This window comes from Pipistrellus kuhlii, unplaced genomic scaffold, assembly GCF_014108245.1.
Source record: "Pipistrellus kuhlii isolate mPipKuh1 unplaced genomic scaffold, mPipKuh1.p scaffold_m20_p_88, whole genome shotgun sequence".
In the NCBI taxonomy this organism is placed as follows: domain Eukaryota; kingdom Metazoa; phylum Chordata; class Mammalia; order Chiroptera; family Vespertilionidae; genus Pipistrellus; species Pipistrellus kuhlii.
In genome coordinates this window covers 225,249-247,924 of record NW_023425593.1, presented here as the reverse complement: position 1 = coordinate 247,924, position 22,676 = coordinate 225,249, and the positions used below count along the sequence as shown (strand labels likewise).

General features: G+C 48.1%; 2 protein-coding genes and 1 non-coding gene across 4 annotated transcripts in view; all 3 read left to right on the top strand.

Moving 5' to 3' along the window:
• The window catches only part of LOC118712341 (CXADR like membrane protein), an 88,660-nt gene extending 81,600 nt beyond the window's left edge, over nucleotides 1–7,060 (top strand). Inside the window, exons 4-7 of the mRNA XM_036425983.2 lie at nucleotides 3,441–3,608; nucleotides 4,040–4,162; nucleotides 4,705–4,846; nucleotides 5,395–7,060. Of these exons, the coding sequence (XP_036281876.1) occupies nucleotides 3,441–3,608; nucleotides 4,040–4,162; nucleotides 4,705–4,846; nucleotides 5,395–5,695 (734 nt within the window). The 3' untranslated portion in view covers nucleotides 5,696–7,060. The remainder of the gene's footprint in view (nucleotides 1–3,440; nucleotides 3,609–4,039; nucleotides 4,163–4,704; nucleotides 4,847–5,394) is intronic.
• A 4,177-nt stretch (nucleotides 7,061–11,237) lies between these two features.
• Nucleotides 11,238–15,782, top strand: HSPA8 (heat shock protein family A (Hsp70) member 8). Of its 2 annotated transcripts, XM_036425980.1 has the most exons (9): nucleotides 11,238–11,394; nucleotides 12,137–12,346; nucleotides 12,664–12,869; nucleotides 13,078–13,230; nucleotides 13,340–13,895; nucleotides 14,097–14,299; nucleotides 14,540–14,738; nucleotides 14,887–15,119; nucleotides 15,370–15,782. In XM_036425980.1, exons 2-9 carry the CDS (start codon nucleotides 12,142–12,144, stop codon nucleotides 15,553–15,555), a joined length of 1,941 nt encoding a protein of 646 aa, XP_036281873.1. In that variant the 5' UTR covers nucleotides 11,238–11,394; nucleotides 12,137–12,141; the 3' UTR covers nucleotides 15,556–15,782. The 2 variants fall into 2 exon arrangements, with proteins under 2 accessions (XP_036281873.1, XP_036281874.1); XM_036425981.1 differs by lacking the exon at nucleotides 11,238–11,394 and having other exon boundaries at nucleotides 12,117–12,346.
• Nucleotides 14,372–14,457, top strand: LOC118712357. Its single transcript, XR_004986018.1, has one exon. It is a non-coding gene; the product is annotated as a small nucleolar RNA SNORD14 (small nucleolar RNA).
• Nucleotides 15,783–22,676: the final 6,894 nt, after the last annotated feature.

Below are 22,676 nucleotides of genomic sequence, written 5' to 3'. Positions count from 1 at the left end.
CTCTTTTTAAGATTGAATTTATTGGGGTGACATTGGTTAATAAAACTATATGGGTTTCAGGTGTACAATTCTATAATACACTAGAGGCCCGGTGCAGGAAATTGGTGCATGGGGGGTGGGGAGGTGTCCCTCAGCCCAGCCTGCACCCTCTCCAATCTGGGATCCCTCGAGGATGTTCAACTGCCCATTTAGGCCCGATCCTACTGGAATTGGGTCTAAACGAGCAGTTGGACATCCCTCTCACAATCCAGGACTGCTGGCTCCCAACTGCTCGCCTGCCTGCCTTCCTGATTGCCCCTAACCACTTCTGCCTGCCAGCCTGATCACCCCTAACCACTCCCATGCCAGCCTGATTGATGTCTAACTGCTCCGTTTGTCCCCAACTTCCCTCTTCTGCCAGCCTGGTCACCCCTAACTGCCCTTCCCTGCAGGCTTGATAGCCCCCAACTGCCCTCCCTTGCAGGCCTGGTCCCTCCCAACTGCCCTCCCTTGCTGGCCATCTTGTGTCCACATGGGGGCAGGATCATTGACTACATGGGGGCAGCCATATTATGTGTTGGAGTGATGGTCAATTTGCATATTACTCTTTTATTAGATAGGATTAGCTGTATATTGTATTGTGTGTTTACCAAATTAGATGTTCAGTATTTTGGAGTATACATTCTGATGTCACCTACTCCAGTTCCCTGGGAAGAAGTATGTTCTGTATTTTAACTACAATGAAAGAAGAAAAAATAATCACAATTTTCTATGGTAGCCCTTTAAAAAAATTAAATATTCTCTAATATTTGAATGATATTCTTATATTTAACTTAAATCTCTCAGATGATTTAAATCCATTTGTGTGTGTTTTTTTAAAATATATTTTTATTGTTCATATTATTACAAATGTTCCTTTCTCCCCCCCCCCCCCACGCCCCCATTGCTCTCCTCCACCAGGTTCCCATCCCACTCTCTGCCCTTTCCCCACCCCGCCTTGTCCTCATCCATAGGTGCATAGTTTATGTTCAGTCTCTTCCCACATCCCCCTCTCCTCTTTTCCCCAAGAATCGTCAGTTCACTCCCTTTCCATACCTCTGATTCTATTATATTCACCAGTTAATATTGTTCATCAGATTTTTTTTTTAATTTCCTTGGTTTTTAGATTCACTTGTTGATAGTTACGTATTTGTTGTTCATAATTTTTATCTTTATTTACTTTCTCTTCCGAAAGAACCCCCTTCAGCAATTCATATAATTCTGGTTTGGTGGTGATGAACTCCTTTAGCTTTTTTTTATTAGTGAAGCTCTTTATCTGGCCTTCGATTCTGAGTGATAGCTTTGCTGGGTAGATTATCTTTGGCTGTAGGTTCTTACTATTCATCACCTTGAATATTTCTTGCCATTCCCGTCTGGCCTGCATGGTTTCTGTTGAGAAATCAGCTGGCAATCATATAGGTGCTCCTTTATAGGTAACTACCTGCTTTGCTCTTGCTGCTTTTAATATTCTCTGTCTTTTGCTCTTGGAATTTTAATTATGATTTGTCTTGGTGTGGTCCTCTTTGGATTCCTTTTGTTTGGAGTTCTATGCACTTCCTGGACTAATTCTTTCACCAGGTGGGGGAAGTTTTCTGTCACTATTTCTTTCAGTAAATGTTTTCCATATCTTGCTCTCTCTCATCTTCTGGGACTCCCATAATTCTGATGTTGGTTCGCTTGAAGTTGTCCCAGAGGTTTATTACATTATCTTCAATTTTCTGAATTCTCTTTTCTTCTTGCTTCTGCGGAGGAGTGTCTTCTGGCTCTATATGTGCCAAATCTTTGACTTGATTCTTGCGATCTTCCATTCTGTTTTTAGGACTCTGTATAATATTTTTTATTTCAGACAATGTATTCTTTATTTCTTGTTGATCCCTTATCATTTCTCATTGATTCCTTATTAATTCTAGTTGATCCCTTTTCATATCCTCATAGGTCTTATCGACCTTTTCTAGGAAATTCTTGAAAAACCTTATAAGCGTAGATTTGAACTCTATATCCAGTCGCTTTTTGTCCTCCATTTCTTTCGTTTGTGATCTATTTCGTTGTTGCATTTTTGCAGCTTCCCTGATGGGGCGGAGTTTCAGGGTGGAGCCTACAGCCTTGGCTTCCGTCAGCCCCGCCCTACGAGGCTCCTGAGTCTCAGGGTCCTTCAGTACTTGCTGCAAGCAACTCTGAGAGAAAGGTGCCCTCAATTTTCGCCTGCTACCAAACAGTCTAGGGTAGGGGTGTTGAACTCAATCAGAGAAGGGGCCAAAATCTAAAATCCAGCCTAAATCGTGGGCCGAATGGTTTACTGAACAGTCATAAACTGTCATTGTGATGGAAATGCAGCGGAGTGCAGTGATGACAGCACGGTGCGGGCCACATTGCAAGGCCTGGCGGGACGGATTTGGCCCGCGGGCCTTGTGTTTGACACATGTGGTCTAGGGCCTAGACTCTAGGCTCTCCCCCAATGAGCCTGGAACTGGGGTTCAGTTCAGTTGGAAATGGGATTGGAGGTGGTGCTCAGAGCAGTCTGGAGCCCCAGTCTCCTTCCTGCCAGGGCAATCCAGCGGCACAACCGTCCCTTCTCTGAGCGCAATGTGCACGCCTCCGGGACCTCCTTTCGCCGCTCCCCGGGGTTCCGCCTTACAGCCCAGCTCCCGCTGTGTGAGCCTGGGTCCCCGGGGTCTGGCCTAGAACTGGGGTTCAGAGCAGTCGAAACTTTGGCCCAGCACAGTCGGAGCTTTTATCTCCTTCCCGCTAGGGAACGCCAGCCAGGCACTCAGCTGCCCCTCCTCTCTGGCTCCGTCCTCTCCCCGCGCGCCATGTGTCTCCATACCTTAGGCTTTTACAGCTCCTCCATGCTTCCTTCTGGTTTTCTCCTTGCCAGTCAGTCGACTTTCCTGTAGTTCTGGGTAATGTCCATTTTATATTTTATTTGTATTTTATTGAAATTGTTGTGTACGGCTGCGGCTAGGTGTTTACCTGTGCAGCCATCTTGGATTCTCCCTGCTGTCGTTTCTTTTTTTAAAGGTACCATTTGTGGTGTGTTTTTTTTTAACAGCAGAAGCTACTAAGTACAACTTAATATCTTCCAAAGTAATGAACTCCTATCCTTCTCAGTGTTAGTAAAACCATACTCAGCTTTCCTAAAATTTCCAGTTAAATGTGTTTCTTCTTTGAGAATGACGTGACTTTGGAGGCCGCTAATGAAAATCCCACCATTGGAGGCAGCTGGAGTGGGTGTGAGTGTGCAGGGGAAGAGCGGTGTATTTCTGGAGGTGATGTAACACACGGCCCGGGAGCTAGGTAACGGCTCTGGAGTCCCACTCCAAAGTGAACCCTAAGGATGGCGGGAGAACACTCAACAGGGTCCGGTTCTTCCTGCATCGCTGTTTGGGGATTTTGGAATCAGCACTTGGTTCTCTTTCTTGCAGTGAGACCATCGAAGCCCAAGTGCGAGCTGGAAGGGGAGCCGCGGGAGGGCGGTGACCTGGCTCTGCAGTGTGAGTCGTCCTCGGGCACGGAGCCCATCGCGTATCACTGGCAGCGCGTCCGGGAGAAGGAGGGGCAGGAGGAGCGCCTGCCGCCCAGATCCAGGATCGGTAAGTCACCCTTCTCCCAGTCTGTGGAGACGACAGGACAGAACTGCCAGGAACTCTCAATTGGACAGCAATCACCATGTGGCCTCAAATACACCGCATCTCTTTGAACTTCCATTTTCATCCATAAACTGGGCCTGTCTTTTCTGTTCTCAACTGGACCGTAAAGTGTAAAAGACATTAGAAAAAATGCACCAAATCAATCCACCATTTCTATCTCGGGCAGTGTCCCTTAAATGTTCACAGCCCTTTGTAACTTCTGAGGATTCGCTATCATTTAAAAGAATGTTAGCAAATTTCTCCCCACGTCCCAAAGTGGGGTCTATTCTGTCTTCCACCTCAATCTCACCAAACTGCCCTAGAGAATCGTAGATAGACGATGTAATAAAATCATCAGCCTGCCTGAGGGAACCGCATCCTTTGTGCCTGCGCAGACCACAGCAGCCCGGGCCGCGTCCTGCTGCAGAACCTCACGGCGGCCTCCTCGGGACTCTACCGGTGCACGGCGGACAACGAGGCGGGGAAGGAGAGCTGCGTGGTGCGAGTCACTGTGCAGTGTAGGTATCTGGAGGGGCGGGTTCCCTCTGCATGTGGTCCAAACATGTAAACAGGTGAAACATGTTTAATCAAGAGTAACAGTTATTTCCAGGAGAACATGGCTGTCACCAAAATTGGCCCAGTAGTTGCAAGGACTATTCGGCAGTTGTATTAGCTCTTCCTTTACAATTACTGTGGATTTATCAGCTCCCTAAAGAAATGTGTTATATCTGGGAGGGGAACAAATGGAGATTTCCCTTATTCATGTAAACTTCCTGTACATGAGGGTAACTCCCGTTTTTAGAGCTTTTCCTGTGCCTGCAGTTTCTCAGAAATAGTCAGCTTAAAAGAATCTTAAAGTTAAAGAGGCATGTTTTGGGGTGGCGCATTCTACTACCCTTCCACAGCGTGCCGGGCAGTCAGACGCCAGGGTCCACGGGAACTCAGGAAGGCTCAGCTCTGGGAGTGCTCATCCTGTCCGGGGCTCGGGTCTTCTATGATAGTTCCCGCATCTCCTGCTTCATGTTTCATTTCGCTTCTGCTTTCGTTTCTGAGAAAACAGACGTGCAGAGCATCGGCATGGTGGCGGGAGCAGTGACGGGCATGGTGGCCGGGGTCCTGCTGATCCTCCTCTTGGTGTGGCTGCTTGTCCGAAGGAAAGGCAAAAAGCGACACGAGGAAGAAGAGAGACCGAATGAAATCCGGTCAGTCTCCTCCAAGCTCTCCTCCTCCCCAGCTTCCTTCCTCAGGCCGTCCAAGGCGCCCAGCAACAGAAACGCCCGTTTCCTCTCCCCGGGAACCTGTGTAATGGTTATTCTGTAAAGGGCAGGCACGGAGGGCCAGCCTGGGACAGGTCTGGCTTACCTTGCCTTTATAGCGAAACGGTCTCTCCTCCTCAGAGATGCAAGCGATCAACTCCATGTTACTTCTGATTCCCTCTGCTCAGCGCGGGCAGACCACAGGCCACAAAGGGTTTCCACAGACAAACCCCAATCAAGGGCCTGTGGTCCTTGGACCTTCTCAATGCCAGGGCACATTCTCCCAGAGTAAGAGCTGCTCTGACTAGCAAAGCATGCATCTGCCTAAGCCATGCCCTCCCTGAGCCTCAGAGGGGCCGTACGGGTCCCTAAGTGGCTGCCTCCGGTGGTGCCGCCTAGGGGACGTATTGGGAAACTTCGGAAGGGAGCGACCGCCACGGGAATGATCACAGTCTTTCCAGTAAGACACTCACCTCCCTGTGCTTTCCCCTCAGAGAGGATGCCGAGGCCCCGAAAGCCCGCCTGGTGAAGCCCAGTTCCTCTTCTTCCGGCTCCCAGAGCTCCCGCTCCGGCTCTTCCTGCACGCGCTCCACAGCCAACAGCGCCTGCCGCAGCCAGCGGACACTGTCCCCGGAGGCAGCGCCCCGGCCAGGGCTGGCCACCGGCACGTTCAGACTGGGGGGGCCAGAGGCCAGAGGCCCTGAACCAAAGAGAGGGCATCACACTCCCCTGGCCAAGGCCCAAAGCACCGCCGGCCGGCTCCCCGGCCAGAGCCGGCCCCTCCAAACTGTCTAACGGCCCTGGACTCCGACTCCCAGGCTGCCCGGGAGTCAGCAGCTTAGGACTTCTCTAGTCACTGCAGTTCAGCCACCAGCCTCACAACCCCGATGCGATTCCTAGGCGAGGTCACTCCTGGAGCAGGAGCAGGGCGTGGAGCCGGTTCTAATGCGCCTTCTCCTTCCAGGACGCCAAGCAAGGGAAGGGATGTCAGCTGGCGTGTCCGCCGGGGCTTTGGACAGGAGTGGGGGGAGCGAGTCTAGTCTGGTCATCTGTGGACCAGACCTGGGGAGAGGAAGGGGAGGAAGGGGAGGGAACCCACGTGAACTTCTCACTGAGATGTTTTGTATCAATACTTCAATTCGCGATTGTCAAGAAGAAATGAGTTGTTCACAAATGTTCTACGCCTTTCTGCAAACCTACTGAATTACTGTGATTACCCAGAGTCCAGCAGAACCCACAGCCTTACTCCACACCTTTCCACACCAGGGACTGGTATGTAGCTTCTGAGAAACTCCAAAAAAGGAAGTCTCTTCTAGTCTGTCTTGATCTCATTTACATAAAGTTTGGATATGAATTTCAAGAGGAACTGAAATAATGGGAGATGGAGAACCATTGAGTTTCTCCCACTCTATCCAGCACTAAGTTTCTTCTATTGGGCCATTAGAGCACTAAAAAGGAGTCCAAAATGTGAGACAAGGGATTATGAAAACCTTTAGTCTTGATGGTCAGAGGGTCACTGACAAATACCAGAAATGTAAGCTGGAACGATTGTGGGTTTTCCCTCCAATCAGAGGTCTCCACTACTTCCCTGCTGACTCTCTGGAACAAGGAAGCATTCACTATGTGTCACTAACAAGGCCCTTAAGACGAAGTCTTACAGCGGGAGAGAGATCTTTGAGAGATGCTGAAAGTCCATCTGGTGTACAGTATAGTCTTTCTGAGAACACACAAAACCAGAATTTCAAGACTGACTGGGTTAGAGGGAGATTAGGTCAATTTTTTTAATGCCACAGAATGGCATAAGGAAGTTTAGAATTGCACCAAACTTGGAGTTTCTCTGTTTCATCTTAAGAAAAGGGTGTGAACCTGGGACTTCTGACAATCCCAGGCTTTCTGTTATCAGAAAGATCAGGGATTGCCAGCATTTCCTACTGCACTGCAGGTATGCCAAAGTCATTCCTGCCTGAGAAGTTGGGACAGAGCGAAGTCCAGTGTTTTACCAGCTCAGCCACTAAGGAAATGGAGTCAATTTGCAGAAGAGATGGGAGGGATCTATAGTGGGGTGAATGCCTGTTGATACCTGTGGGCATCTTGGAAAGATGGGCAGGAATGATTCACCAGGACAGCTCTCAGAAGAGCTGATCCACGGGAGAAGGTCTGGATTTTAAAAACAAACAACAAAACCAAACGGCAGCCTCCAACACAATAACTTGCCCTTTTAATAGTGCGAATGTCAACAGGTCACTGGCAAAGCAAAAGATTTCCTATTGAGAGGGCAGCAGAGGCTAAGAAAGGAAAGGCAGTGCTGAGGATGGGAGCATTGCTTCTAACCAGGTACTGACAGGGAAAGGCTGCTCTGGAATTGGCCCCACTTCTCTGGTTTTTTATTTTCTACGTTTAATTCTTACAACAGTGTCCTCACACAGTGCGAATGCACACCTTCTAAAGCCCTTTGAAGAAATAGGGGGTCAGCGGGGCTCAGTTGTTGAGTGTCGACCCATGAACCAGGAGGTCATGGTTCGATTCCCTGTCAGGGCACATGCCCGGATTGTGGGCCTGATCCCCAGTGTGGCAGCAGATCAATGATTCTCATCTTGATGTTTCTATCTATCTCCCTTCCTCCCTGGAATCAATAAAAATATATTCAAAAAAAAAAAAAAAAAAAGGAAATAGGGGTTTGGCCTTGGCCAGTAGCTCAATGGTTAGAGCATCAGCCCATGGATCTAGGGTTGACGGTTCAGTTCCTGGTCAAAGGTACATACCTCGGTTGCAAGTTCAAACCCCAACCCTGGTTGGAGCGCATGCAGGACGAAACCAATCAATTTGTCTCTCACATCCATGTTTTTCTCTCTCCCCCTCCTCCTTCCCTTTCACTCTAAAGAATATCCTTAGGCCCTAACCGGTTTGGGTCAGTTAGAGCGTTGACCCAAAGACTGAAGGGTCTTAGATTTGATTAGTCAAGGGCATGTACCTCCCTTACAGGCTCCATCCGCAGCCCCAGCTGGAGTGTGTGCAGGAGGCAACTAATTGGGGTCTCTTTCACATCAATGCTTCCTTCTCTCTGCCTCTACCCCTTCCTTCCACTCTCTAAACATCAATGGAAAAATATCCTCTGGTAAGAATTAAAAAAATAAGTAAATTAAAAAAAATAGGGGTTTCTTGGTGGTGAGAGCATTGGCCTACACACCAAAGGGTAACAGTTTCATTCCTGGCCAAGGGCATGTGCCTGGGCTGCAGTTTCAATCACCAGCCCAGGCATGGCAACCAATGTGACACATTGATATTTCTCTCTCTCTTCCCTTCTGCCCTCCTACTCTCTCTAAAAATCAACTGAAAAATATTCTCATGTGAACATTAACCAAAAAGAAAAAAAGAGAGAAAGAAATAGGGGTTTACTTTGGGTGCAAGTTTTCATCTGAGTTTCTTACTCCTAATAAATTGAGAAGTAAGAGACATTGAGGAAGTAGTATAAAGAATGGCTGATGTTAGTTTAATTTAAAAGGGCTATTGCCGAAACCAGTTTGGCTCAGTGGATAGAGCATCAGCCTACGAACTGAAAGGTCCCAGGTTCGATTCCGGTCAAGGGCATGTATCTTGGTTGCGGGCACATCCCCAATAGGGAGGTGCAAGAGGCAACTGATCTATGTTTCTCTCTCATCGATGTTTCCAACTATCCCTCTCTCTTCCTCTCTGTAAAAAATCAATAAAGTATATTTTAAAAAATAAAAAAATAAAAGGGCTAGCAAATTTGGAATGTTTCTTGTACTAATACCACCTCATTGTAAGATAAAAAGTCCCCCATTTTCCTTTTTCATTCCTCTTGTAGTGGTATCCAGCAACTTTTCATTTCTGCTGGGCAATATTGGGAATTCTCTTTCCCAAAGAACCTGAGCCAAACAAGCAATTCTGCTAACACCAGGGCCATGCCTTGGGAAGTAGGACTGAGGCCCCTTTGCTTGAAAAGGACGTTTAGGTTATTTAAACCTGTAGCTATCAGAGGACTAAATACCAGTTAAATAATCCAGATTCTTTTGGAAATCAACTCACACTGGAAATCTACAAAAGAAGTCACAAAACTGATAATTACCTAAAATCAAGAGAAATTCTAGGGCTTGGAGATTCTGAGAGAAGGTGATGAGATCTTAGTAATGGTAGTGCACTTCCTCTTTGAGTCAAGTCTTTGAGTTCAGATATAACAGGTTCCAGGCTTAAGATAAAGTTTGAACTGTTACTGTTTTCAAATCACATTCCATTAATTTTCCAAGTCAGATAAACTTGATGCTTGAATGTGAAACAAAGGATACAATCACTAAACGTTAGAAGAAAAAATGCCCGGAAGAAGATAGATACGGACAGAATGATGTGAATGTTTAGAGAATAACCATTTCAATAAAATATATAAACTGAACTTAAAACTGAAAATAATGAAGCTGGTGCCTTTGTTATTAGACTGTATAAAAACAATTTCAGAATCACTGTTGCAAAAACACACTAATTTTGCCTCATTTCTGTTAAGCCGTTTATACTTCAATCTTAACTTCTAAATTGCCTTGTAATCGAGATTGTGATCACAAAAACAAATATTTATTACAGATGGATCTGTATCTGCAATTAAAAAATAAATAACTAAAGGTGATACTGTAGGAGACTGAAGCTCATACAACCTACACTGGGAATTTGTTTATTAGCTGTCTGCCAACTGGAGAACAGAACTCAGACCGAATATATGTTCTTTATTGATTTCAGTCACAAACATGCCAACAACCTTTCTCTCACAAGGCAAGGTGCCAGGTCCTGCTGGAGACACCCCGGGGAGCTCTTCCCCCCCCTCCCCCCCAGCACAGTGAACCCCTGTAGCTATCAGAGGACTAACCAAAAAGTGAACGCTGGGCGCTCTCCTCCGCCTCCCCCCCGCACAGTGAACCCGGGCGCTCCCCCCTCCCCCCGCACAGTGAACCCCGGGGCGCTCCCCCCTCCCCCAGCACAGTGAACCCCAGGGAGCTCCCCCCCACCCCGCACAGTGAACCCGGGCGCTCCCCCCTCCCCCAGCACAGTGAACCCCAGGGCGCTCCTTCCTCCCCCTGCACAGTGAACCCCCGGGGCGCTCCCCCCCCCAGCACAGTGAACCCCGGGCGCTCCCCCTCCCCCTGCACAGTGAACCCCGGGGCGCTCCCCCCTCACCCCGCACAGTGAACCACGGGCGCTCCCCCCTCCCCCGCACAGTGAACCCCGGGCGCTCCCCCCGCACAGTGAACCCCAGGGCGCTCCTCCCCCCCCACCCCCGCACAGTGAACCCCCGGGGCGCTCCCCCCCAGCACAGTGAACCCCGGGGAGCTCTGAGAAGCTGTTTGAGTGAGGAAGCAAACGGAGCATCATCTTGTCCAACAAGGTGCACGTTTGACCTCTAGAGCGGAGGGCGCCGCCAGCGTTCGGCGGGAAGCAAACAGGGGACCCCGGGCCGCTCCCGCCCCCGCGCAGGCCGCGCCCTCGGTGTCCGCTTAAGAGCCAGGCCCCGCGCCCGCGGAGCCCCCCCTTCCGGCACGTTTCCACCCCGAAGCGGGGGCCGGCGCGGGGGGAGGGGCTGGCCCGGCCGCGAACGTTCCCGGGGCGGGGGGAGGGGGTCTCGGGGGTCCGGGCTGGGCGGGCGCGACCCGCGAGGCCCCTCAAACCCTGCGGTGGGGCTCGGCCTCGGGCTGCCGCCGGGAAGCGAGGGCGCGGGCCGCCTGGCTAGCCGGCCCCCCGCGCAGGCGGCGCCCCAAACCGCAGGCCTGGGTGCCCGAGAAGTCACCGAGCGGCGCCCCGGCGTCCGCGCCTTGCGGCCAGCCCCAGCCCGAAGGCAGGCCGTGGCGAAGCGGGGTGCGAGGACCCTGGGAGGTCTGGGGGTTCGCGCACCTGAGGGGGCCCTGGGGGAGGGCAGGCCGTGGGGGAGGGGCAGGCTGTGGGGGAGGGGACAGCCGCGGCCATTTTGTCCTGGCCCCACTTCCGTCTCCTCCCGGCGCCTCCGCGTCCCGCGCTCCTCCCGGGGCCGCTGCAGGGCGCGGCCAGCGCGGCCGCCATTGGTCGGCGCCAGATGCGCCCGCCCCCCCCGCCCGCCCGCGCTCCCGGGCGCATGCGCAGAGGCGGACGCCCTTCCCGGGTGACGCGAAATCCCGCGCGCGGGCTTCGGCCCCCCCACTCTATCCCCCCGCCCGCTCCCCGGGGCCGTTCCGAGCGCGGGGGCGAGAATGAAAGTTCCAGAACGCTGCGGCCAGTGCGTCATCGCGAGGCGGGGCGAAGGGGCGAGGCCCGGGGCGGAGCCAGCGCGCTCATTGGGGCTCGTAGGAGCGGTCGCGCGCCCATTGGTCGAGAAGCCTTGATGGGCAGCGGGCAGGGCGGGCCCCTTCTGGAAGGTTCTGAGGGAGGGTATAAGAGGCAGGGTGGCGGCGGAGCCCGGTCTCATTGAACGCGGGGACACCAGCTCTGGTCGGTCTGTGCCAGCCGGACGCGCACGCCAGGTAAGGCCTCGGGGTCTCGAGCCTTCGGGAGCTCCTCCGAGAAGCGAGGAGCCGCGTGCGCCCCCGCGGGCCGCCTGGCGAGCCTCCCGCCGGGCTCTGGGCGGGGGAGCGGGCGCGGGCGGAGGAGCGGGCCCGGGGCGGCCGTCCGGGGGGGCAGGCGGTGTCCCGCCCGCGCGCAGGAAGGGGAAGGGAGCGGCCCTGCGGGCGCGGAAGTGAAAGTGGAGCGCCTTCTAGCCGCCCTGTGTCTCCCGGCTGCCGGGCTGGCAGGTTCACCCGGGTTCCCTGGCAGCCATTGCTGGCGTGCGCCCAAGGCGGGGGAGGGGCCCCCTGGGAGCGGCAGGGCCGCGTGGTGCGGAAGCGGAGAAGGGGAGTACAGTCCGGATCCGGCCTGAGACCACGTGGTCGCCAATGGCGCAGGCTTTCCCGGCCGGCGTTCTCTCCAGCCGGAGTCTGCACAGGCCCTGGGCTCAGGGGCTTTTGTAAGCCTTCCAGAGGTTCCCGCCGGCAGCGCTGAGGGTTCGTACCTGTGCCGGGCCCACCCGACCTAGGAACCAGGTCATTCGATCCCGATCAAGCCACGTGCTCTGGGTTGTGGGGTCGAGCCCCAGTGTGAGGCGAGCTGATCAATGGTTCTCAAAACTGATTCTAATTCAGGAATAAAAATATTAAGTGGTTATACCTAATAGCCTGACTTCCCATTTAACGAAGGAAACATTTCTAAAAGCTTAAACATTTTTTCCAGCAACCATGTCGAAGGGACCTGCAGTTGGCATTGATCTTGGCACCACCTACTCATGTGTGGGTGTATTCCAGCATGGAAAAGTGGAAATAATTGCCAACGATCAGGGAAACCGAACCACCCCTAGTTATGTTGCCTTTACTGACACTGAACGATTGATCGGTGATGCTGCAAAGAATCAAGTAGCAATGAATCCTACCAACACAGTCTTTGGTAAGTGTCTAGCATTAAAAGCACAGCATGAATCAAGCTAGGCAGAGACACCTATTATGGGGGTGGAAAGCTTTAAGAATTGGAAAAATCATTTAAAAAGCTTAAATAGATGTGAGCAGCAGTTTATGACTGCTCAGGCCGAAATTTTGAGGTATCGGCATCTCAAGGAAAACACGGAATTTTTTTGCCATATAAAAGTTGGAATAATTTATTATGAACATGGCCTCCTAGGCATCAGATTTTCAGTAGACAAGAGCCTAGGATGTTTGGGAAAGTATAAAGAGGTTAATTTGGTTTTGCATTTCAAATCTTTGCAGATGCCAAGCGGTTGATTGGACGTAGGTTTGATGATGCAGTTGTGCAGTCTGACATGAAGCACTGGCCTTTCATGGTGGTGAATGATGCTGGCAGGCCTAAGGTCCAAGTGGAATACAAGGGAGAGACAAAAAGCTTTTATCCAGAGGAGGTCTCATCCATGGTTTTGACAAAGATGAAGGAAATCGCCGAAGCCTACCTTGGGAAGGTGAGTGCCATGTGGAGATGGAACACCAGATACTTGGGTTCTTTGGGTGGATGACTTGAGTTTTGACTGACCAAGAATATACAGAACTGCACTAGTTATTATTTCACTAGGATGTCTTATGTAATTAGCTTTATTTTGTGTGCATGCCTGAGGTGATCATAGAACTATCAGTGTGTATGAACTAATGTTCTTTATTTTTTCCTGTTAGACTGTTACCAATGCTGTTGTCACAGTTCCTGCTTACTTCAATGACTCTCAGCGTCAGGCCACCAAAGATGCTGGAACTATTGCTGGTCTCAATGTACTTAGAATCATCAATGAGCCAACTGCCGCTGCTATTGCTTACGGTCTAGACAAAAAGGTGTGTACCATTTGTGCTGCATATCTGCATTACTTTAACATTAAATTTGAACCTTAATAAAAAGTTGAGTCGCATCAGAAATATAGGTAACAATGTCTTCTAATGACAGGTTGGAGCTGAAAGAAACGTGCTGATCTTTGATTTGGGAGGTGGCACCTTCGATGTGTCAATCCTCACAATTGAAGATGGCATCTTTGAGGTCAAATCTACAGCTGGGGACACCCACTTAGGTGGAGAAGACTTCGACAACCGAATGGTCAACCATTTCATTGCCGAGTTCAAACGCAAGCACAAGAAGGATATCAGTGAGAACAAGAGGGCTGTCCGTCGCCTTCGTACTGCTTGTGAACGTGCTAAGCGTACCCTCTCTTCCAGCACCCAGGCCAGTATTGAGATTGATTCACTCTATGAAGGAATCGACTTCTATACCTCTATCACACGTGCCCGATTTGAAGAATTGAATGCTGACCTTTTCCGTGGCACCCTGGACCCTGTAGAGAAAGCCCTTCGGGATGCCAAGCTTGACAAATCCCAGATCCATGATATTGTCCTGGTGGGTGGCTCTACTCGTATCCCCAAGATTCAGAAACTCCTCCAGGACTTCTTCAATGGAAAGGAGTTGAATAAGAGCATCAACCCTGATGAGGCTGTCGCTTACGGTGCAGGTAATCCAGCTATCCCAGTTGAACAGTTCTAATAGCTCAAACTGACTCGCTGTGATGAAGGATTTTTAAACATTCGTAGTTTCCACTAAAAGCTTCGCTAATGATAGCCTAACTTCTTGGATGTCTGAGCGATAGAGGGGTTAGCTAATGGGGAAATGAATTGTGTAGCACTTTTTTAAAACTAACTACTTTTTAACCTAGCTGTCCAGGCAGCCATTCTCTCCGGAGACAAATCTGAGAATGTTCAAGATCTGCTGCTGCTGGATGTCACCCCTCTCTCCCTCGGCATTGAGACGGCTGGTGGCGTCATGACGGTCCTGATCAAGCGCAACACCACCATCCCCACCAAGCAGACGCAGACCTTCACCACCTACTCCGACAACCAGCCGGGTGTGCTCATCCAGGTGTGTGTCCCTCTTACCTCGCCCTGGGCACAAAATGGGTGGGTGGGTGGGTGGGGTGGGGGATGAGTGGGCCCGCTGTGATGATGGATTCCAAAACCATTCGTAGTTTCCACCAGAAATCTTGTGTTGGCCAATTCCTTCCTTGGATGTCTGAGCGGGCCAGTCTTCCCTAATTGGAGTTATACTCGGAAATGACATAGAAAGTTAGTAATTTCCTAATAATTTCCATTTCCTACCAAGGTTTATGAAGGTGAGCGTGCCATGACCAAGGACAACAACCTGCTTGGCAAGTTTGAGCTCACAGGCATACCTCCCGCACCTCGAGGTGTTCCTCAGATTGAAGTCACTTTTGACATTGATGCCAATGGCATCCTCAACGTCTCTGCTGTGGATAAGAGTACAGGAAAGGAGAACAAGATTACCATCACCAACGACAAAGGTAAGTTAAACCACAATGTTGTGTGTCAAAGCCACCTGGACTTGCAATTTTAATATTAGGGATATGCAATGTTCCAGGGGGAGGGCATTTAGCCAAGATGGGGATTGTAGATTAGTTTTCAAATAGAGACCATGTCTAAATGCCACAGGTCGTTTGAGCAAGGAAGACATTGAGCGCATGGTCCAAGAAGCTGAGAAGTACAAGGCAGAAGATGAGAAGCAGCGGGACAAGGTGTCTTCCAAGAATTCACTTGAATCCTATGCATTCAACATGAAAGCAACTGTTGAAGATGAGAAACTTCAAGGCAAGATCAATGATGAGGACAAACAGAAGATTCTTGACAAGTGCAATGAGATCATTAACTGGCTTGATAAGAACCAGGTATGTAGTTTTTTGAAACTGGGTGGGCCTAGAGCTTCAGTAAATTCAGAGAGGTCACAATGATGAATGGTCCAAACATTCGCGGTTTCCACCAGAATTCAGTTGTGTTGGCAACTAGCTTCCTTCCTTGGATGTCTGAGTGGCCTGAGATTGAGTGATGGCAGGCTTCTGTCTGGTAGCTTATCAGATTGCATTGGGTGCATAAAGGTTCCTTAAGTTTTGATGGTAAAATATCTTCTCCTTTTCCCAGACTGCAGAAAAGGAAGAATTTGAACACCAGCAGAAAGAGTTGGAAAAGGTCTGCAACCCCATCATTACCAAGCTGTACCAGAGTGCAGGGGGCATGCCAGGAGGAATGCCTGGGGGCTTCCCCGGTGGCGGAGCGCCTCCCTCTGGCGGTGCCTCCTCCGGGCCCACCATTGAAGAGGTTGACTAAGCCAGCTTTGAGCACAGATCTAGCATTGTTCCACACAATATTGAAGGACCCAAATTTGTAGTAAATTCCTTGGCAGTTTTAAAAGTTAAGCTGCTATAGTAAATGGGCATTCTTGATACTTGAATATGGACTGTGCACAGGGAAAGGAAACATAATGCACTTTATAACTGTATTGTAAAGTGGAAAATGCGATGTCTTAAATAAAACTATTTAAAATTGGCAACATACAACTGCCTGGCTCATTCATGTTCTATAAAGGCAGCACTCACTTCTAGGGTGCGATTTCCCTCTGGCCAAAGTATTTATACACAATACCTGGGGTAAGTATAGATTACTCTGGTTAAATTCCTAAGGAAGGTTTAAATGAAATGGGGAGAGTTTTGGCATCATAATTTAGTAAATGGTGCTGTCAACACAAAAATAGGGTAATTCCTTTCAGGAGTAAGTTCTTGGGAAATGAGTGCTAAAAAGTGAATAAAATTGGAATTCAGAGTTGGAATAAAATTGAACACTGAACAATTCCTAAAGGTTTTCCCACTTTTAATTTTTTGGGAGTGACAAATGGTTAATATAAAACTTAAAACAGGTTCAGGTGGATAATCCTATGGTATACCACCTGCATGTTGTGTGTTCACTGCCCCAGGAAATTTTGAAGTTTTGAGGACAGCCAGTTTGACTTCAGACACATGGTCATTTGTGCCTGAATGGAAGTTGAATGTTAATTCTGAACCTGGGGAGTAAAAAGGGGTTCTCCCACCAGAAACCCTGCTCAGGGCAGGTTTTACTGGTTTTTAGTCAAGGGCTAAGCTGGCTGTGGGGAGTCTTCTCACCTTGTAATCTAACTTGGAAAGGTGTTGAGTAGCTAATAGGTTTTGATCAGTCAGCCTAACACTCAAGTTCATAGGCTGAGGGGAAGAGCCCAATTTACAGTGGACAATCCTGCTTAGCAGAAGCCTTCATGGTTTTTTGTTCGAGTTGTATGTTAGCAAAGTTTCTGTGAATCTGTCCAGATGGACCTCCATTTCCTCGAGCCTGAACAAGGTGATACTTGTTATTCATGGTCTGGTGGTGCCCACTCTGGTGGTCAGTTCAGAAGTTTAGGCGTCACAAGCAAGGCTCACGGTAGAGTAACCCACCTACCTGCTCTTATGGTTCTTGGGTAAAACATAAAAGAAGTTTTATAGGCTATAATCTGATCTAACCCAATAACCATAATTCTCACCATTAGCCTAGTTCAGTGAGCATAACCAAGAGGCTGCTTGCCACTCAAAAGCTGCTGTTGCACCTGTGAAACAAGTGGGAGAGAAAAATGGCAGTTTCCTTCATGTGGACAGGAGGAAACGTATTGGTAAGCCTGGAGTGGAAAAGGGCTGGGGAGGAGGGTGGAAATTACTAGTTAATCCGAACAGCTGCTGAGAGGAGTTAACCGGTTACCCTGGGGGAGGAGATTCAGGCATTGACGTTCCCCAACATTTTAGGAAAACAAAAATAGTTGCATATATTCTTTGGTAATTAACTTGCCTATAATTATGTAATTGAAAAGATTAGCCTTGGACTATATAAGGGAAATTATTTTTTATATTGATTTTTTACAGAGAAAAGGAGAGAGACAAACGTCAGAGTCATCGATCAGCTAGCTGCTGCTTGCACACCCCCTACTGGGGATGTGCTTGCAACCCAGGTACATGCCCTTGATGGGAATTGAACCCGGGACCCTTCAGTCCACAGGCCGATGCTCTGTCCACTGAGCCAAACCCGTTTTGGCATAGGGAAATTATTTTAATAGCTGTTGCCTTACTGTGCTGATGAACTAATACTTTCAAGATGTTCATATGAAGAGCCAAAAAGGAGCTGAGATGGGTATAGTCAGAGATCTGGGGCTCGTAAAAAAGCATGTTGCCACTTCCTCATCCATTATGACCCCCCCTCCTTTTTTTATTAAAGATTACATTTAAGGTTTAAAAACAAAAACATGTTTGTCCCTGCACAGTAGTGTAGTTTATAAAAGTGCCCAGCTCATCTCAATACAGAACTTCAAAACCTGTATTTTTATTCGGGCTTCATGCTTACTGGGGGGAAAAGTCAAGTATATACATGCAATTATGTACTTAAATTTAGTCTCGGCATTCATGAGTTCACTTTTTATGTTTTCATTGATTTCAGAGAGGAAGGGAGAGTGAGAGGATAGAAATGTCAATGCTAAGAATCGGATTGGCTGCCTCCTGCGTGCCCCCTATTGGGGCTCAAGCCCGCAACCTGGGTTGGTATGTGCCCTGAACTGTGACCTTAGCCAGACTTTTACACTTTCCCAGTACTTTGGGATTCACAATTACAGACTTACCTTTGCAAGCAGACAGCTAAGCAACTGGGTTTTGAGGATACAACTGATTCAAAAGAACTTTGTTTTTCTTTTAATCGGGCTTTTGTGACAGCTGAGCCTATTTGGGGGAATAGACACAAAGCTAGTGAAGATCAGTTCCAGTCGTAAGTGCCTACAGGGTAGCAGGAGAGACTGACAGGCACAAGATGAATACGGACAATTACAAAGTGACATTACACCTCTAACTGGTTTGCTCAGTGGATAGAGCGTCAGCCTGCGGACTGAAAGGTCCCAGGTTCGATTCCAGTCAAGGGCATGTACGTTGGTTGTGGACACATCTCCAGTAGGAGCTGTGTAGGAAGCAGCTGATTCATGTTTCTCATCTAGCTGTCTATCCCTCCCTTTTTCTCTAAAAAAAAGAATAAAAAAATATATATATATAAAAAGAGACCCCAACAGTGACATTACAGTGTACAAGATAGCCCGAGGATTGTGGGCAGACCCTGGAGAGAGTATTACCGTATTTCCTGGCGTGTAAGACGGCTTTTGAAAAAAACTCAACCGAAAATCGGGGGCAAAAGCCCAAAATTGCACAAAAATTACCTGCAGATCTTGATGGCAAAGTAAGTCTTGTCTTTGAAGTGGGGGGTAGTCTTATACAGCGAATATAGGCCTAAACCTATGTTTTAACTGTAAAATTAGGGGGTCATCTTATACGACGGGAAATACGGTATATAAATTGTTTACCGGAGAAAGCTTAAAAGAAGACGCAGAGAAGGTGGCCATAGGAACACCAATGTCTACCATTTTCCATTCAGGTTAGTGTCAGCAAATGGCTTCCACTTTCGATTCTAACCATCTTCCATGGGAAGATCAGCTGGATAGTCTAGCTCTGTGTGCATAAGTATGTAAGGTGGCAAGAACAATGTTACTTTTGTAAGGGAATGTGTGGCCTAGGTGCCTGGTTCTGAATTTGCACAGGGCTACTGGGTTGGGAAGAGGGAGCAAAAACTTGTGTGTCCCTCAGCCTTCACGCCCAGTTACAGGCTGGTTTCAGCTGAAAGAGCAATAACATGGCTGACTTTTTTTTTTTTTTTTTATAAAGACTTTTAAAAAAATATATTTTATTGATTTTTTACAGAGAGGAAGAGAGAGGGACAGAGTTAGAAACATCAATGAGAGAGAATCATCGATCAGCTGCCCCTTGCACAACCCCTACTGGAGATGTGCCTGCGACCAAGGTACATGACCTTGACCGGAATCGAACCCGGGACCTTTTAGTCCACAGGCTGCCACTCTATCCATTGAGCCAAACCGGTTTTGGCAACATGGCTGACTTTCAAATGTATTTTTCATATCGTAGCTTGGGTTACCCAACAGTAATCATTACACTTTTAAACTACTAAGGAAACAGCCGGGATCGGTTTGGCTCAGTGGATAGAGCGTCGGCCTGCGGACTGAAAGGTCCCGGGTCTAAGGAAACAACTTGTTAATCCTCACTTGATGTTTTTCCTTTGCTTTTTTATTTTTTTATTTAGAGAGTGGAAGGAGGGAGGGAAGGAAGGAAGAGAGGAGAGGTGAGAAAGACACATTGATTGGTTGCCTCCTGCAGAAGCCTTGACCTGGCCAGGATCAAACCTGCAACCCTTTGGTCCATGGGTCAAAACTCTAACCACTGTGCACACCGGTCAGAGCAAGAAATAACTTATCTTTAAAGCTACAATAAAGTTACTACTAACTACTGTAATATTTATGTACTTAAAATGTCATTTAAAGAACTAAAATGATGCCGTCAAACAATCGTTTTCTCAAACAATATTTATTGAGTACCTACAATGTTCTAAGACTTAGCTTTCATAGTAAAAAAAAAAAATGGTGTTTTGGATTTTGTTAGGAGAGAATGGAGTGACTGGTGAGGCATAAATAGGAGTTTGGGACAATTTTCATTTCTTTGAGGTCTGTATGTGACTGTAAGGACACCTTTGTCCACTAGATGGCAGTAGCTATTTATAAAATTGCTACTAGGGCAGTTGGGGGAAGTTGCCAGTGTTTTTTTTGTTTTTTGTTTTTTTGTTTTTTTTAAAATACATTTTATTGATATTTTAGAGAGAGGGATAGAGAGTTAGAAACATCGATGAGAGAGAGTCGTCGATCAGCTGTCTCTTGCACACCCCCTACCGGGGATGTGCCCGCAACATGCCCTTGACCAGAATCGAACCTGGGACCTTTCAGTCCACAGGCCGACGCTTTATCCACTGAGCCAAACCAGTCTTGGCTGTTTGTTTTTTTAACGAAGGTTTATGCTTTTGTTTATTTTTTTCTCCCAAACTTGTATTGAATTTATGAGGTGACATTAGTTAATAAAATTATGGGTTCCAGGTGTATACTTTATAATACATCATCTGTAATCTGTGTACAGATGGGACAAAAATAAGTTTATGATTGTATGGAAAATAATACAGTAATCCTATATAATAAAGAGTTAATATGCAAATTAACCCCCTTGCCCTCAGAAGATGGCTGCCTATGACCAGGTCAGCAGGGGGGTTAGTGAGGGATGATCAAACCACTGAACAAGCAGGCTGCATGGGGTAATCAGACCAGCAGAAGGGGCAGTTGGGGGTGATCAGGTTGGCAGGGAGGTCAATAAGAGACGACCAGGCTGGCATGGGTGGGGCAATTAGGGGCGACCAGGCTGGTGGGGGAGGAGGGGAGTGCAGTTGGGGGTAACCAGGCTGGCAGGGGGGTAGTGAAGGGTGACTAGGCCAATGGCAAGGGGCAGTTGAGGGCACTTAGGCTGGCAGGGGAGGGCAGTTAGGGGCGACCAGGCCAGCAGAGGGGGGCAGCTGGGGGCAACCAGGTCAGCAGGGGTGGGGGGCAGTAAGGGGTGACCAAGTTGGCGAGGGGAAGGGGGCAGTTGGCAGGCAGGCAGGTGAGCGATTGTGAAAGAGATGTCTTAACTGCCGGTACTCGGACATCCCCCGAGAGGTCCCAAATTGGAGGGGGGTGCAGGCCAGGCTGAGGGGACAGCCCCCCTCTGCACGAATTTTGTGCACAAGGCCTCTAGTTAAAAAATAACAGAACAAGAATAAACTCTGTTTTGAGTATGTACTCACAACTGTAAACCTAATTTTGCCCCTCCCTGTATTGTATTGTGTGTTCACCCCGTAGTCAGGTCTCCTTCCATCACATTTATCCCTCTTTTACTGTCTTCTATCTGCCCCACACCCAAGCTTTGTGCTTTTTGTTTGTTTCACAAGTGTCCTAACTGGAAGGAGAACAAACACTGAAGAAGGAAGTCGGCCCCAGACATTCACCTTCCACTCCAGGCATTCCCAGTGAGCTGGGCAAGTGCCCTGCTTGGGGGGTTGTCTTTTATTCCCAACCCCGTTGGGTGTGGGGTGGAGGGGACACAGACAGACTTTGAAACATGGAAGCGAAAAAGATAAAGCTCAGTGAGAAGATATTTTTAAGGTAAGAAAAGAGGCTGCAGAGCTGACTTCTCCAAGAGAGTGTGTGGGGGGGGGGGGGGGGGGGGGAAGGGAGGGGGAGAGAGTAGGAGGGGGAGAGAGAGAGAGAGGGAATGGGAATGATATGAGTATGTCCTGCTGTGGTAATTGGGAAGATGGAGGAGGAGGAACAATAGGAATGTGAGATGAGATATAAGATTCTTACTCTCAAGGAATGGAGTGATCATGGCTGTGTTGTCTTTATCTCAGCTTGATTGACATATAATTGACATAATATTGTATAAATTTAGTTTTTATTTGATACACTTACATATTGTGAAATGGTGACCACAGCAGGGTTGGTTAACACCTCCATCACCTCACAAAATTACCATTTTCTTTTTGTGGTGAAAACATTTAAGATTTACTGTTGTAGCAGCTTTTAAGAATATAATGGTGTTAACCATGATCACCGTGCTCTACATTAGATCCCCAGAAGTGATTCGTTCATCTTTTAACTGGACTTTTGTACCCACTGATCAACATCCCCCCACTTCCCCCACCCCCTACTATGTCATTTGAGATACTGATCTCTCAAACCAAGTAGATTCAGGTTTTATATCGATGGGTTGAAAAACTTAGATTGGACTGAAAAGAAAGCAGGCTACAGGCAAGTAACCACTTGAAAAGATTTAGAAATATTCACCAGAAATCTCTTCTCTTGTTTGCTGATTTAGTGCTTCTCATATTCTGTCTACTCCACTGTTTACTAGGTGTGTGACCTTAAATTATTCCTTCTGAAGCTGAGTTTCTTTACTTATGAAATGGGATTATGATACTCAACCATTTGATTTGTTTTGAGGACCTAGTGAGCCAGTATATGTGGAGCATTTAGCTCTGTACCTGACCTATAATGCAGTCTCTTCCTGTACCCCCACACCCCTTTCCCCCTGATAATTAACCCACTCCCTTTCTTTGCCCCTGATTCTATTATATTCACCAGCTTATTCTGTTCCTCAGGTTTTTAATTCACTTGATTTTTAGATTCACTTGTTGGTATATATTAGGGGTGTCGAACTCAATCAGAGAAGGGGCCAAAATCTAAAATCCAGCCTAAATCGTGGGCCGAATGGTTTACTGAACAGTCATAAACTGTCATTGTGATGGAAACGCAGCGGAGTGCAGTGATGACAGCGCCGTGCGGGCCACATTGCAAGGCCTGGCGGGACGGATTTGGCCTGCGGGCCTTGTGTTTGACACATGTGGTATATATGTATTTGTTGATCATAATTTTTATCTTTTTTCTTCTTCCTCTTATTAAAGAATACCTTTCAGCATTTCATATAATACTG